The 16,360-nt window shown below is 35.5% G+C and overlaps 1 protein-coding gene across 1 annotated transcript in view; it reads left to right on the top strand.

Moving 5' to 3' along the window:
• Positions 1-16,360, top strand: part of NELL2 (neural EGFL like 2) — a 365,165-nt gene that overhangs the window by 149,158 nt on the left and 199,647 nt on the right. Inside the window, exons 11-13 of the mRNA XM_032248374.1 lie at positions 3,193-3,284; positions 7,223-7,325; positions 15,501-15,629. Coding sequence (XP_032104265.1) covers positions 3,193-3,284; positions 7,223-7,325; positions 15,501-15,629 — 324 coding nt within the window. The remainder of the gene's footprint in view (positions 1-3,192; positions 3,285-7,222; positions 7,326-15,500; positions 15,630-16,360) is intronic.

Below are 16,360 nucleotides of genomic sequence, written 5' to 3'. Positions count from 1 at the left end.
ACTAACTCATCATTTTTTATGGCTGTGTAGTATTCCATGGTGAATATGTGCCACATTTTCTTTGTTCAGTATATCATTGATGGGCATTTGGGTTGGTTCCAGGTCTTTGCTATTGTAAACAGTACTGCAATGAACATACGTGTGCATGTGTCTTTATAGTAGAACGATTTATAGTTCTATTTTCTTAATCTTAATCCAGCTGTTCCTTCTTAGAAGTTAATTTGGTCTCCTGAGTTTCTATATAACTTATGAATTATTTAATAATAGAATTTCAGTTTGGCTTCTCTTAGTTGTGTATGAGTCTGTCTGCCCTACTAGATAGTGAGGCATGAAGCACATTAAATTTGTCTTTGAATTCCAGTACCTAGCAGAGTATCTGACACGTGATAGGAGCTCAGTACATATCTGTTAAATGAACAAATAGGTTAACATGACTGTTACTCCCTGAATCTTCCCTTAGAAAACTCCTAGAACCATTCTAATGCCCCCCGCCGCTTTTTTTTTTTTAAGACGGAGTCTCAAAAAAGGAGTCTCCAGCCTGATTCTGTCACCCAGGCTGGAGTGCAGTGGTGTAACTCTGCCTCCCGGGTTCAAGTAATTCTCCTGCCTCAGCCTTCTGAGTAGCTGAAAACTACAGGTGCTTGCCACCATGTCCAGCTAATTTTTTTGTGTTTTCAGTAGAGACAGGGTTTCACCATGTTAGCCATTTTTATGATTCCTTGCAGTGGTTTTAGAAATCATTATATCTTTTTTGAATTTCTTCACAGTTCTCCTCTAAAGATCTAGCTAAGAAATACCCTACTAGTATTACTGAATATTTCATGTCAACATTAGAATTATGAAGAATTACAGCAACTTATCAAAAAAGAAATTAAATAAAAATCACTCACTTTGGGTTCTCCCTAAGCCAACTTCTTCCTGCTCGTGCTCATTGCTTGAAAGAGAATTAAGCAATTGTGACCTCATTCATTTTTGTGCTTTTTCACTCCTTTCCAAGCTCCATTTGGTGCCCTATTGTCCCGTAAGTTGCCTATTTGAGCCTTTTGAATTAAGAGTTTAGAACAGAAGGCTCATTTTCTCTACCTGAATATTAAATTATCAAAAGACTCTGTGTAAAGAGAATTTACCATTGTGAGTTTTTACAATGTTTCCTTTCCCCTCTGTGTAAGAAAGATTTAGAGCACCATTGTTTTTCTTCCACATACCCTTGGCCTTATATAGGCTGCAGTTATCAAATCATATAATATAACAGGCTTAGAAACCTTTGAATGGCAGGTACTAAATAGATGTAAGAAAGGTTTTATTTATTATCATTATCTTATAAAATATAGTACTTATTAAGCATAATTAAACATGCAATATGCTAGGTCTTGGTATGTTCAGGTTACTGGGTTTCATAAAAACAAAACAAAACAAATCCTAGAAGTTAGATGTCAGAGAGATATATTTTGTAATTAATCAGGTTTATTAAGTAAATGCACATACCATTTTAATTCATAATATGATAGTATGCAACTGACAAATCCTTTGTTTCATTTTGAATATTCAGGAGTGAGCATATTTTAGTCAGACTTTAAGTGATATAATTAATGCAAGTAAATTGTATTCTTTGCTAGTAAGCTCTAAAAAGTTCAAAATCAATTGACTAGAAGATATGCATTATATAGTCAAATTTGTTAATAAATGCTAAGTAAGGAGGTCAGTTGAAAGATGAGCTTTTAAAACAATGTGCACAGTTTTCATTATTTAAATATGCAACTTTAAAATAGTTTTTCAAGGAAAGTGAGAGTTGTGTTAACTTTGAGTATGAATATTTATGCAATAATATATTAATATTTTTAAGAGAATAGACCAGGCATGGTGGCTCATGCCTGTAATCCCAGCACTTTGGGAGGGTAGGCAGAAGGACCACTTATGGACAGGAGTTTGAGACCAGCATGGGCAGCACAGCAAGATCCTGTTTCTAAAAGAAAAAAATAATAAAATTAAAAAATAAAAGTATGTCTAATTTCTTTCTTCTTATTATTGGCAAGTTGATACTTTTAAAGGTAATAGGGATATATAAATTCCAAAGAGTAAAATAATTTCTTACAATTCACACAGTGGAATTAAAAGAAAATGTACACATTCGCTTTGTAGAATTTGTATATTTAAAATAAAAAATTGGATTTAGTAAATATGGGGAACAAACTGCCAGAGTCTGCTGGTCACTTCCACTGGTCTTTGAAATAATTATCTTGGGGTAGATCTAGATGTTATAGAGATCTGAAGCATCTACGATATTGGGTGCCGTTTCAAGGAAATAAATACAAAATTATGAAAGGATAACTTAGTTCAGGATCTTACAAAGAGCCTAAGCCAGAGAAGGACCCTGAAAATTAGGCTTCACTAGCCTTAGGGTAAGTCTGTTCCAGGTTAGGTGATAAGTCAATGTGAGTAGTGTGAAATGCTTCAAAACAAGGAAATGATATCTGTTAGCTAAATGTTGATGTGAACTGTAAATATCTTGCAAGTTTTCGAAAAAAGTATTTGATACTCCATGCATTTTTATGGATAAAAACATATTTTTTTCCCATAGACTCTAAGGTTACATTTTAAAATTTCATTTAATTGGGACAGAAGCAAGGCTGGTTCAGATTAAGACCTATCAGCATCCTAGATGGGGTGCCCTAACCCTTACATGCTTATAAGTAAAATAACACTAAACCATAAAACCTTAAACTTAATGGATGTGCTGAAATGAATATAGCTTCTTTCTGTTATAATTTTCTATTTTAAAATTCTGTAGTGGTATATAAAACAAAAACTTTTCTCATATTGTTCCCTGATTCTCATTACCCTTGATTTATTGCCACTCTCAGTGCCTACTTAATATGCTCTAAGTGGGACATCATCTGTCAGGCAAGTAATTGGCTGCAAGTCTGCTTCTTGGCACTACTTTTTCAGAGTCTAATTCTGACTTGTCATTGCCCTTTTTCTTTTTTGTATCTTATTTTACTCTCTCAACTTAATTTGCTTGACGCTAATTTAAGTTTACATGTGCCTTGCAGTAGATTGAATTGAGATTTCTGGTTATTCAAACATGTTGAAAAAAAGGAGTAAAAACATGTGAATTGCTGTTACAAGACGATCTGTTCCCTTTTAAGCTATTTTTCCAATAAAATAAATATATATGTATTTTTTACTCCAAAGCGATATGCCAATTTCAAGGACGAACCTACTTTGAAGGAGAAAGAAATACGGTCTATTCCTCTTCTGGAGTTTGTGTTCTCTATGAGTGCAAGGTAAGAAGACCATTCATGGGTCTTTCAAAATTGTCTCTATTTATAAACACAATAAAAGTTTCTTGACTAGCTCACCCTTGAAATACGTTTTTGAAATTCTAATGCAAAGAGAAAATTTACAATATCAATTATAGTTCGAATGTAAAGAAATTCTCATTTTTTTCGAACATGTAAATTAGTGGTTGAAAATCATTTTCCCAATAAATAAAAATGCCATTAAAGCCTTGTGAAGTTGTCTTATATTTTCAAATTCAAATCAGCCCCTTATTTGCTGTTGGGAGGAAAATGCAGGTGAAGTTAGACTTAGCTTTTTGTCACTCATGATTCTGAACCATGTGAAAAATATTGCTCAGTTCCATTAAAAGCAAAACAAAAAGCTACCTAACTAAACTTAATTGTTGGATGGAATTGAGACTGATGTTGTTCTAATTCCCTTTGGAAGGACTGTTTTAAATTAGATAAAGGGGAATTCCTTACAAATTCACTTGCCAAGGTTTCTGAAGCAAATGTGATTCATTTGAACTTTTGCCCTTGACCTACTAATTGAAAAACTAAATATGTTTCACAACCTTTTTCATGTTTGCCCCTTGTAAATTATAATATTATATTTCTTGACTCTAGAATTACATTTCTATCCTTATTCCATATGAAGGAAACTGTCTCTATATAAAATTTCTGCCTTGGGCTTCATTTTTATTTGATAGTTAATTTTCCTCTCTAAATACTTACTGTACATGGATTTGGGAAATGATTTAGTATGTATAAATTATGTAGAAAATTAAAATAGTGATATATGCTGCTGGCACCACTAATAAACTGTGAGCATCTATGTGATTGCTAAGGGTGAGGGAAAGGAAAATCCTAAGAATTTTGCCAAGACAAATTGAATCTGAAAGAGTCTATCCACTTTATGCATCTTAATTTGGAAATCCTTTGAGATAAGCAAGGAGGAGATGCAAAGAGGCAAGACTGTGACAGATTTGATTTCTAGAGCAAGAAAGCTCTGATTTCCTCATGCCCATTATAAAGTATCCTAGCTGCTTCTTTTAGTTTTAAATCAGCTTTCCAATGATGTAGGTTCCCATCAAGAGAATAGAGGCACAGGAACATTAAAATGAATTACTCAACCTGTATTTCAAGATGATGGCTTTTCCTTTATCAGCATCCCTACACCAAGGCTGTTGTGAGTGGAGTAAGTCCACAATAGATAAAAAAAACTGGAAGACAAAGTGAGATCTAGTAACTCCAAAATGAGAAAAGGGACTCAGAGAAGTTACTTCAAGGAGGGTGGAAAACTTTTGCCAGCTGGCTTCTAATCTCTAACATTAAAATGTGGGCTCTAAATTTAAAAATCTTGAGGGCATTTAAAGTTTCTCTACTCTCTCTCTCTCTCTCTCTCTCTCTCTCTCTCTCTCTCTTTCTCTCTCTTTCTCTCTCTCTCTCTCTCTCTCTCTCTCTCTCTGTGTGTGTGTGTGTGTGTGTGTGTGTGTGTGTGTGTGTGAGAGAGAGAGAGAGAGAGAGAGAGAGAGTGTATATGTGTATCCTATTCATTTTACCAGAATATGTCTCATAATACTGATAATTGTGGTTTAGAAATGTACTGGTATAATTGCCTATTGGATTTTAAAGTTGCTATTATATAAAATTGTTTGATTTTAAATAGGTTGAGTTAGAAGTCTGTAGAGAGGCAACACTGCAGGTGCTTAGCAAATTTTAGATAAATGAGTGAATGTTACCTTTTATTTGCTCAAACAAAAGATACAATTTTTTACCTTCTAATGCTGTACCATCCAATAGAAATATGATGCAAACCACAAACATAATTTTTCTTGGATTTTTTTTTTTTTTTTTGAGACTGAGTTTTACTCTGTCACCCAAGCTGGAGTGCTGTGGTGTGATCTCGGCTCACTGCAACCTCTGCCTCCCCAGTTAATGTGATTCTCCTGCCTCAGCCTCCTGAGTAGCTTGGATAACAGGTGTCCATCACTATGTCCAGCTAATTTTTTTGTATTTTTAGTGGAGACAGGGTTTCACCATGTTGGCCAGGATGGTCTTGAACTCCTGACCTCGTGATTCATCTGCCTTGGCCTCCCAAAGTGCTGAGATTACAAGCGTGAGCCAGGCCTGGACCAATTTTTTTTTTTTTTTTTGGTTTCCCCTGTATATCCAAAATATCATCATTTCAATGTGTGATCAATATGAAATGTATTAATAAAATATTGTACATTCTTTTGTTATACTAAGTCTTCAAACTCTCATATGTATGCTTTGCAATTAAAGTGTAAAAGGGCCACATGTAGCTAGTGGCTATTGATTGGAGAGCACAGCTCTATCAGATCATCATAAGCTTTTGTACCAAGGTCTTCACTTTAAGGACTTTCACAGTTTCTTTTCCCTTCAAGGCCCTTAGCTCCCATATTTACAGTGTTATATAATTGACAGCTCTCTCACACATCCATTTTCTGGGCTGTCAGTTCTAGTCCCTGTTTGTTCTTTCTTTCTTTTTTTTTTTTGATGGAGTCTTGCTCTGTCACCCAGGCTAGAGTGCAGTGGCACGATCTTGGCTCACTGCAACCTCCACCTCTCGGGTTCAAGCTATTCTCCTGCCTCAGCCTCCCAAGTAGCTGGGATTACAGGTGCCCACCACCGTGCCTAGCTAATTTTTGTATTTTTAGTAGAGATGGGGTTTCACCATCTTGGCCAGGCTGGTTTCGAACTCCTGACCTTGTGATCTACCCGCCACGGCCTCCCAAATTGCTGGGATTACACGTGTGAGTCACTGCGCTCAGCCCCATCTTTATTCTTTTATTGTCAGTTTTGTGGCTTTGAAAATATGTCCTGGGGTCTGTGACTTTAATAGTAACACAGAAAAACACTGTGGTTTTGAAAATCAGATTACCAGAACTGATTTCACTACTAAACCGAGAGAAGACTAGCATTTGACTCCACTGTATACATGTCTTCTGCCACTTTCTTGACAAAAGCTTATGATTTAGAGAAGATCTTTATATAAATGAACCAGGAAAAGGCAGATATTGAAATGTGTACTTCTTCTATGAAAGCTTTCCTTGCAGAACTGATATCTACAAATCTAAGCTATTGAGCAGTAGTTAAAATGGAAGCTTGCAATTTGCAAGAGTTACTTAATTACTTATATATTGGTTAGCATAATATAACATTGTTAATGACCCTTGTTTTTAGGAGATTGGAGACCAACGGTACAGAAAACAAATGTTTGCTCCTAAGGCAGGGCTACTTCAATTGTCAGAAAAGTATTTTGTATTTTGGTTTCCCCTTGGGAAGTACTTAATCTTTTTGTCTGCAAGAACCACAATGATTTTACATTGATTTTTTCATTTATTTAAGAAAATTTTTAAAGTGTCAATTATGTGCCTGAACATGTGCTAGACATTAATTTACAAAAGACTTGAATCCTGCCCTCATTTTCCTTGTAGTTTTGTGGGACATAGTCAATATTTCTTTTCAGAATCATCTGTGAGAATCTTCTTATAACAAAACCTTATAAGAAAACTGAAATGTTTCAAAAGCTCAATTTTAATTTACTGTTTTTTTCCAAAAGCTGTTGATGTAATTCAAACTGTGTCTTTTCCACAGTTGTCATCTGGGCTTACAAATGTATTTGAAAACTAGCAAAAATTTCCAGGATTACATAGATATTTGGCAAATTATAGACATGGCTGCAGTGTGACAGAATCAGTGTGGCTGATTCCTATTCTAAATACTTGCTCATTCTAAAGGCTTTTCAGTTGGGATTTAATACCATTTTGGAAGTGAGCCCATGACCTGTGCAGAGGTCCTCAGGACAAAAATTTTCCTCTAATCTTAAAAGAGCCTTCTCAGATGCTGGATCTGGAAACTTGTTAGTTAGGAAGTCCTAATGACAAAATTTGAAGCATTTCTTTTGTGTTGTCTGACAGGACCAGACCATGAAACTTGTTGAGAGTTCAGGCTGTCCAGCTTTGGATTGTCCAGAGTCTCATCAGATTACCTTGTCTCACAGCTGTTGCAAAGTTTGTAAAGGTAAGACTTTTTGGAAAGTAAAATTTATGTGCAAGAGTCATTCTAGTAGGCTAGTATAACTGACATGAAGTAGAAACTCTTATAAGTGAATTATTTCCATAGACTAATAGTATTTCCCTATATGCTCTCCTGATTTGACACAGAGTAGCACAGTAGGTAGTCATGAAATATTTACTGAACTGAATTAAAACCGAACTGCTCCCATGCATTTCTGCAAGGTGTCTTGAACCTGGCTCAAGCTTTGGATCTCTAAATTCCTTTCTGTGTGCTGGTTCGGAATTAACACAGCTTTACTAAAGAAAGTTACATAACAATATTGGGTTAGTTATTTTATTGGCAGTTACTGTTTCTTGGCAAGTGTGTTTTGTTTATCATTTCACCTCAGCTTCTTTTTATAACTTACCTATGATACTTTCCTTTATTATTACTTCAGATCCCTCTCTTCTCGATTCTACACTCAATTCTCACCCACAGGTTTCTGGACTACTGAGAAGAGAGATGTCATCAGACATACATTGTTTGTTCTGTGTTGCCTCTGATATGATAGGACTAGAACTAGTAATTAGAAGGGACTTCGATTATTAGTTTAATATAAGTAGGAGGGACTTTGATTATTAGTTCAAGATAAGTTCAAGAAATTAACTGCCAGAAGGCAGTTAATTTCCATCACTAAAGGTTTTTAAACTAGGTATGTTATTATAGATTCATATATTAAATTAAAGCATTGATTATATGGAACTCTTTAAGATCCTTGCCAATCATGAAATATATGCACCTTCCTGTATTATATTGGAATTATATGCTTGTGAATCCATCTTCTGCATTAGACAATGCATCTTGTGGGCAGGGCTGAGTCTTTATGTTCATCTCTATATCCTTAATATCTAGTATGGCCGGGCGTGGTGGCTCACACCTGTAATCCCAGCACTTTGGGAGGCTGAGGCCGGTGGATCACGAGGTCAAGAGATCGAGACCATCCTGGTCAACATGGTGAAACCCCGTCTCTACTAAAACTACAAAAAATTAGCTGGCCATGGTGGCGCGTGCCTGTAATCCCAGCGACTCAGGAGGCTGAGGCAGGAGAATTGCCTAAACCCAGGAGGCGGAGGTTGCGGTGAGCCGAGATCGCGCCATTGCACTCCAGCCTGGGTAACAAGAGCGAAACTCTGTCTCAAAAAAAAAAAAATCTAGTATGATACCTGGAATGTAGCTGATGTAATTGGTGCTGTATGACAAACTGCCCCAAATGAGCTACTAGTACTTGTTTGAATAATGACCTTTATGTTGATGCAAAATGAAGCTTAAATAGAAAAAGTAAGACAAAGAAACGTTATGAAAAGTATACTATTTTGTTTTCTTTTAACCTGTTCTATCAAAAATGGACATAGGATCTGATAGATCGTAGATCACCCACTCCCATTTTTAGTGGGGTGGTATAGTTTGGTTTGTTTTTAGTTTTTAAGTTACTTTTCCATCCACTCAATAGAGAGTTTTTAAATCTCAGTTTATGTGAGGCTCCTTAGGAATCACAAAATGGTTTAAGACATGGTCTGCCCATTAAGGAGCCTCCAGCGTAACTCTGCAAAAATAAGAAACACTTCTAAAAAGAACTACGATCACGTGGACATATAATAAGGACCATAAGAGTTTTTACCCTCACAGTGCCTGAGTCAGTGCCTTACACAAAGCATGTGTGCAACTTTATATGAATCAAGAATGCCCTTTGTGTAATCCCAGCTACTCAGGAGGCTGAGGCAGGAGAATTGCCTGAACCCAGGAGGTGGAGGTTGCAGTGAGCCGAGATCGCGCCATTGCACTCCAGCCTGGGTAACAAGAGTGAAACTCTGTCTCAAAAAAAAAAAAAAAAAAAAAAAAAAAAGAATGCCCTTTGGATTTGGGCCTCCCAGTTTGCAGCTTGATTAGAGTGTTTTTGGCATCCAAACATGAGTAGGCCGTATCAGTGTTTCTTAAACTTCAATATACATATGACTAATTTCGGGTTATTATCAACATGTAGATTTTTATTCAGTAGGTCTAGGGTCAGGCCTAAGAATCTGAGTTTCTTAAAAAAAAAAAAAAAAAAAAAAAAACCTCCTAGGTGATGCTGATGCTGATGCTGATGGCAAGCAGGACTACACTTTTGGTAGTTCTCTGTTGCTGCAAAAAACACTATCTATTGCTGCTCCAAAACTCAGTGATTAACGCAGTAGTATTGTGGGTCAGGAATTCAGACGGGGCTTGGCTAAGTGATTCCTGTGCTCCACGTGATGTTAACTGGGGTCATTCAATGCTGTAGGGCTGGAAGCTGGGCTTGGCTGAGAGGTGCAAGATGGCCTCACTATATATTGGTCACCTTGGTAGGGATGGTTAGAAGGCTGAACACAGCTGGTGCTCCCTCTCCCTTTACATAATCTCAGGACTTCCTCCCGTGGTCTCTCCAGCAGGGTTGTGATCAGACTTCTTAAATTGTGGCTCAGGCTTTCAAAGACTAGGTCTGGAACTGGCAACACATCACTTCTATTATACACAATTGGGCAAAGCAGTCGCAGGCAGCCCACATTCAAGAGAAGGGAAAATAGACCTCACCATAGATAGGAGTACTGAAAAAGTGTGGCCACCTTTAATGGCTATTTTTAATAGACACTAACGGTGTCCAAGGGCTACACAGAAATTACAGAAATGAATAGCATAGAAGTTAGTCAAAGTTGGGTAAGATAAGATTTGGGTAAAAAGCTGAAATAGGGCCTTTAAGATATCAAGAGAAACCTTAACCACATCTATTTCTTTATAAAAGAGTCCTAACATATTATGAAAAGCAAGTTAATAAATGGAAAAGGCTAATACAAAAATTGTGTTATATTTATATTATTTACAGTTTAAAAAAATTAATGTATTTACATAGCATATTTAAAAACACGATAGACTGTATCATGACTGATACACCTCCATCTGAGATTCTGATGTAACTGATATAAGATGGGTGGGGCCTTGGTATTACTATTTTTAGAAACTCCCTGATAAATTATTTTTAGCAGCTAGGATTGTGAACCACTGGCTTAGATAATCCTCGAACTGAAATTGGACAGTTGGTCCTTCTTGAAATAATTAGCACTATTTTTAATAAAGATTGCATCAATTGCTGGCTTCAAATATGTAAAATAAACATGTTCTCCTAGCATTTCTAACTTGCAAACTAAAATAGGTCAAATTTTCAAGGCTTAAATTTTTAGTCAGCTTCTAAAGATATATTGTGACAAATTCATTTTAATAAAATTGGCCTCCTGTTTCCAGGCCTGTTTGTGTAGTGCTAAAGATGGTGTGTTCACATCGGAAAGAGTGAGTTGTTGGACAACAATTAGTAAATGTTCACTGAGGGCAGAGCATGAGATGAAGTGTTGACCTTTTCACTAGAGGCTCAGCCAGTGGTTAGAAACTAAGCTGCACACCGAAGTCAGGCTCCAAATCACTAGACGCTAAATCAAAATCACAGTGTTCTACATACCCTGTAGCTAGCTATCTTCTGTAGTAGCAGATCAGAAGAAATGTAGCAGAAAAGTTTTCTGCTTTTTTCAAATTAGTGAGCCCTTTCAAGGAAGCTTATAACAGATTACCACATGACAGAGACAAAGCGATCCAGCGAGCATTCTGACTTAGATTCAGAAATAATGTGGATAACCTTTATAGCCACAGTCCTTCTGGTCCTTCCTCTCCTTGGCAACCACTTTGTCTGCCTGCAAGACCATTAAGCCTTATTCACTAGATGTCCCTCTTCAATTTGTTATTTACTTCATCTCAACTCATAATTATAAGCAACAGGGGCATCCACATGCAGAAGACTGAGTTAGTGTCGGTTGTTCTCCTCTCCCTAGGAAATTTCTGGATAACCTATAGTTTCCCGCATTATTTATTTATCACCATGATTCTGGCTATTACTAATACCATTATATAGCTAATTTTTAAATTATACCTACTCTTAGTCAACTCATTTTTAAAAGATTTAGTTTTATTCCTAAGTGGTGGTTGCCATGAAATAATAGGGTTATTTGCTAGATTTGTATTTCTTATACACATTAAAATAAATCCATTGCTATTTGTATTTTTTAATGTTCATCCATGTACATAAGCTACACTTTGGGAAACACTAAGATAATCCATTATCTTGCAAACAACACCAGAATTAAGTTAGTATTCTTTAATGTACAAGTGATAGCACACCCAATTCAAGTGGCACAGCAAAAAATTGGAATATGCGGGTCCCAATAAGCAGAGGGTAAATTGGCTTCAGGTGTAGCTTGATTCAGCTCTCAAATCCTGTCCCTTTGCTTTCATAAACTGAGATATTCAGTTTATCTCCTTTGAGGTAGCTTCATTTTCAGGTTCTATGTGTTCTCAGCTATACCCTTACATTCTTATGCTCATATCATTATGCCATTCAAGTAGGTGGAAGGAAAAGCTCAATATTCTCATAAACTGAATAAAAATCCCAGAGTTGAGTTTCAGTGGTCTTCATTAGCCTGAAGTAGATAATGTACCCTGACTTGAAGAAATTATTGTCTCTGGGCTAGCGGACTACATTGACTGATGTGGCTGCATCCTGGGGAGGAGTAGAGTCCATTTTCTTATAAGCATCTGGGCTGAAAGTAGGGATGCGTGATTCTTCCAAAGTATAACTAGGTTATTCTTTTTTCCACAAAAACAAGAAATAGATGCCTTTAGGAAAAACCTATAAATATTAAGCACAACATTATTGTATTCTTTTTCTCCTGACAATTATGTATTGCCATTTTATATATATATATTAAACAGTACACACACACACACACACCCCTTTTGTATCCACCCCCTCCCACTTTTTCAGTTATATAGGAATGCATGTTTATGTTTTACCAAAAAGCCTACACTTGTTTAAAAAAAACATAGAACTTTATGTAACTTTGTAAAACTTACAAAGGGGATTAGAGAACATGATATCCTTGAAGTTAAAATCTAAAGAAGGAAATCAAAGAAAGGCTAGGTTGTATTAGATAATTAGTTCATCCATCTGTCTATAACAAATATTTAAATTTTTTTTATGGATCTCAACATATTTTGTTTCAGCTTATTAGTAATACTCTAATAGCTTTAGTTATTAACAAATAATATACCATTATGCTTTTACATAGATGATTTCATTTGAACCTCACATTTTTACAAGGTAGTTATACTGATTTTACAGGTGAGAAAAACTGAAGGCTTTGAAAAGTTAATTAATGTACAGTTAGTAATTTACACAGCAAGTAAGTGGCAGAGATCAGATGCAAACTCAGGCCTCCCAACTCCAAAAGCCAAGCAAACATGGATGGAAATGCAACTATGAAGATCATAGGATTACGTTGCCAACCCGTCCTCTGATTTCTTTAAAGCTATTCCCTATATATCAGAAGCAACCTACGTTAAATCAAGTCTGGATTTTCTACCCATTAGTTGTTAGCTTTTTGACCCTAGCTTTTTGCAGAATAACCAGTAGATTCAATCAACTTATCTGTTGGAAGAATGAATCAAAATAGCTGATATTGTTTATAGTAAATTGGAATTCAGTTGACTGAAATTTTAATTTTTCAAATATTTGTGTTTAATAAAACCCATCTGATAAAAAGTAAAGCACTTTCTAACTTTTACCAAAAACAGTGAAAGTTGGATCATGCTGTTGTCTTACAGTGAGAAAATTCTTGCAGCAATTAAACTTCACATAGTGTATGTGTGCAAGATGTTTAATGCTGAGATGAGAGGTCTTGGCATTACCAAAACAGAACTGAAAATGGATGGTAATAGAGGTAGCATATCATATGGCATAGATAATATTGGGCAGAGTCTTAAAGATGGGAGCATAGAAAATTCAACCAAGTGAAAAAGTGAAGGATAGTTGTGCGAAAAAGATGTATCAGAAATGGTACCCATTCTTAGTTACAGCCCTCTAAAAGTTTTTTAAAACAGTACAGGTAAAATTATGCAGAAATGTAGCACTGTTAGAGCTTTGTTTCTTAATTCTCTGTGTATCTTAAGAAGTAGGCTATTTTTTGGTAACTTTGTTTTAATATAGAATAAATATAAAGTGGTTTCTGAAGCCTTTTGAGTCAGTTTGATGATGTGCTGAGCTATTGGGGTAGGTGGGGAAGGTAACTTTTTAGCTGAAATTGTTCTCCCTCAGGCATTATAAAAAGACAGTAAAATACATTTGAAGAAATATTATCTCAATTTAGCTATTTAAAGAAGAAGGAAATAAAAAGACCCTAGGAGAAAGCATATTTTTACTTTTGCTCTTCTTAAGAATTTTACTTTTAAATGTACAGCCTTAATCATGACAATTTAGATTGTGAAGACTTGTCAAAAGAAGCTAACTTTCCAAGTATTTTAAATGCTGTTATTGACTATATTTTTCTGGACTGAACAAACCTATGTTTTATTTTATTTTATTTTTGTAGAAATCACTGAGTCATTTGATTACTTTTCCATTCTTTTTTAATGGCATTCTTACATTTTTGGAACGTTATGCTTCTTCAGGCTTGTTAAGTTGTACCAATAATATTTTACTATACACCATAGTTGCATTAATAGGAAATATGTTTTAACTCTGGAACGATACCAATCAGAATGAACACCAGTTTGATTACAGATAAGATGAACACATTTAGTACTTTCATCTGTATGATTTTTGCCAGTAAAAGTCTTTCTTGGCTATAGGTAGATCAGATTATTCTAAGATACTTGAAATATACTTTCTTAGTCCTTCTTCTCTTTCCTTACTTTTTTAGTCCTTCTTTTTCCTTCCTTCTCTCCCTCCTTTCCTTCTTTCCTTCCCTCCTTCCTTCCTTCCTTCCTTCCTTCCTTCCTCCCTCCCTCCCTCCCTGCCTCCCTTCCTTCCTTCTTCCCTTCTTTCTTTTTTCTTTCCCTCCCTCCCTTCTTCCCTCCCTCCCTCCCTTCCTTCCTTCTTTTCCTTTTCTTTCCTTTTGTTTTCTTACCTTTTCTTTTTCCTTTTCTTTTCTTCCTCACTCTGTTGCCCAGACTGGAGTGCAATGGTGTCAGCAACTTCCACCTCCCGGGTTCAAGCAATTCTCCTGCCTCAGCCTCTTGACTACGTGGGATTACAGGCATCTGCCACCATGCCCAGCTAATTTTTGTATTTGTAGTAGAGACAGGGTTTTACCATGTTGCCCAGCCTGCTCTCTAACTCCTAACCTCAAGGGATCCACCCACCTCAGCCTCACACACTGCTGGGGTTACAGATGTGAGCCACCACGTCCGGCCACCTTCTTTCTTTTTTCTAAACATGGGCTAAAATAGTAATTCATTAGAAAATGCAAAACTAGTTAGATAACATACATTAAGCAATTTAAAACTGGTTGAATGATATAAAATTATGTAATTTCCATTAAATATGGATTCCAGTTTTGAAGACTTCATTTCAGCATCTTAGATGATCTTTGAACAAAAGATTCAGACCACAAGAAGAGATCTTGAGAAATTATACGATTGCTCTCACTGTTTATAAAATGTTCTATTTTTCTTTTCTCTCATAAAGACTCTGAGATCTGTGAAATCTCTATAATTCTTAAAAATTTTCTTCCTCTTTAGAGTGAACATACTTTGCCTTGCAGATTTCTAGAGAAAATTAAAGTGATGTAATATTCATCTTTGACACATTTAGAAAAAATTTTTTTTTTAGTTGCTAAGCCTTCTGTCTAATTTCTTAAATACACAATAGGTACATTTCATCTGACCTGGTTTGTTTTACCCACAGGTATTGATAATGTTGAACCTATAGTTCTCTGATTACCTTCTCATTGTGTTATCTTCTATATTGTAAATCTTCATTTTGGACCCTTATAATATTTCTTTTTTCAGATATATGGAGGATTGTAATTAGAATATTGAGGACTACACAGCATTCGAAAGTAAAAAACCAAAGGAGAAACAGACTTAAATTGAAATAGAAATTAATTGAGTTAAACATAAAGAAAAACTTTTTGGTACTCATAGCATGTGATTCTTCTGTAAATGTTGATGAAGATAGTAATTTAAAAATCGTTTAGGGAAAAAAATAGCTTCCAAATTAAAGAAAATATTAACTAGGATAAATTTGCTTTGTCATAGTTTAATTTACCTTAATACATTTCTTTTTTTTTTTTTTTCCTGTAGGTTATGACTTTTGTTCTGAAAGGCATAACTGCATGGAGAATTCTGTCTGCAGAAATCTGAATGACAGGGCTGTTTGTAGCTGTCGAGATGGTTTCAGGGCTCTTCGAGAAGATAATGCCTACTGTGAAGGTAATCCTTGTAATGATGTGTAGCTCAGCTGTATAAATTTTCTAGGATTACTGCATGCAAAATTTATTAATTTCCCAGGTTGTCAAGTTGATGGGTCCATTAAAAGCAGTGAATTTAATTTGAAGCATATTAATCAGCTAAAAATAATTATCTTTCAAATTAAAGTTTTTCAGCTATCTGCTATATGTCAGACTAATAAGTTAATATGGCTGGTTTCTTGAATTAGAACAATTCTTCCACTGTGAAATTGCCTTCTTTTTTTTTCATAATTAGATATTCAGATAGCTCACATATTGACATGATTACTGTGGCTTACAGTTAGAATTTTTCCGGACAGTGTTATGTAACAAAGGCAATCACTTAACAGGAAGATAAGGTGCCTACTGCTATTTTTGTTTGCTACTATAAGTAAGCTAAGGGTTTTATTCATGGTCTGTAGTATTTAGTAAGTAGCTCCAGTGGAGTAAATCATTTTCTAGTTACTTTTAAAAATCTTAACTAATATCCAAGGTAGTTTTTTTTTTGCTCATGGAAACTGTCCACATACAGTGAGTGGACCCCTGGCATTTGTAAATGCTGTGGCTTTGACTTTTCCTGAAGAAGTCCATGAGATAATTTATGATTTCCCTAAGGTATGTATTTGAATCATTTCTGTTAATTGTTTAGCTAATAGCTTCTACAAATACGAACATTGATTTGGTGGTGTTTAGGCATTTGGAGGGTTCTAGACT

This window comes from Sapajus apella, unplaced genomic scaffold (genome assembly GCF_009761245.1).
Source record: "Sapajus apella isolate SASKATOON/1434 unplaced genomic scaffold, GSC_monkey_1.0 scaffold66, whole genome shotgun sequence".
NCBI lineage: Eukaryota > Metazoa > Chordata > Mammalia > Primates > Cebidae > Sapajus > Sapajus apella.
Note: the sequence above shows the minus strand (reverse complement) of the source record. Positions and strands in the feature narration are given on the sequence as shown.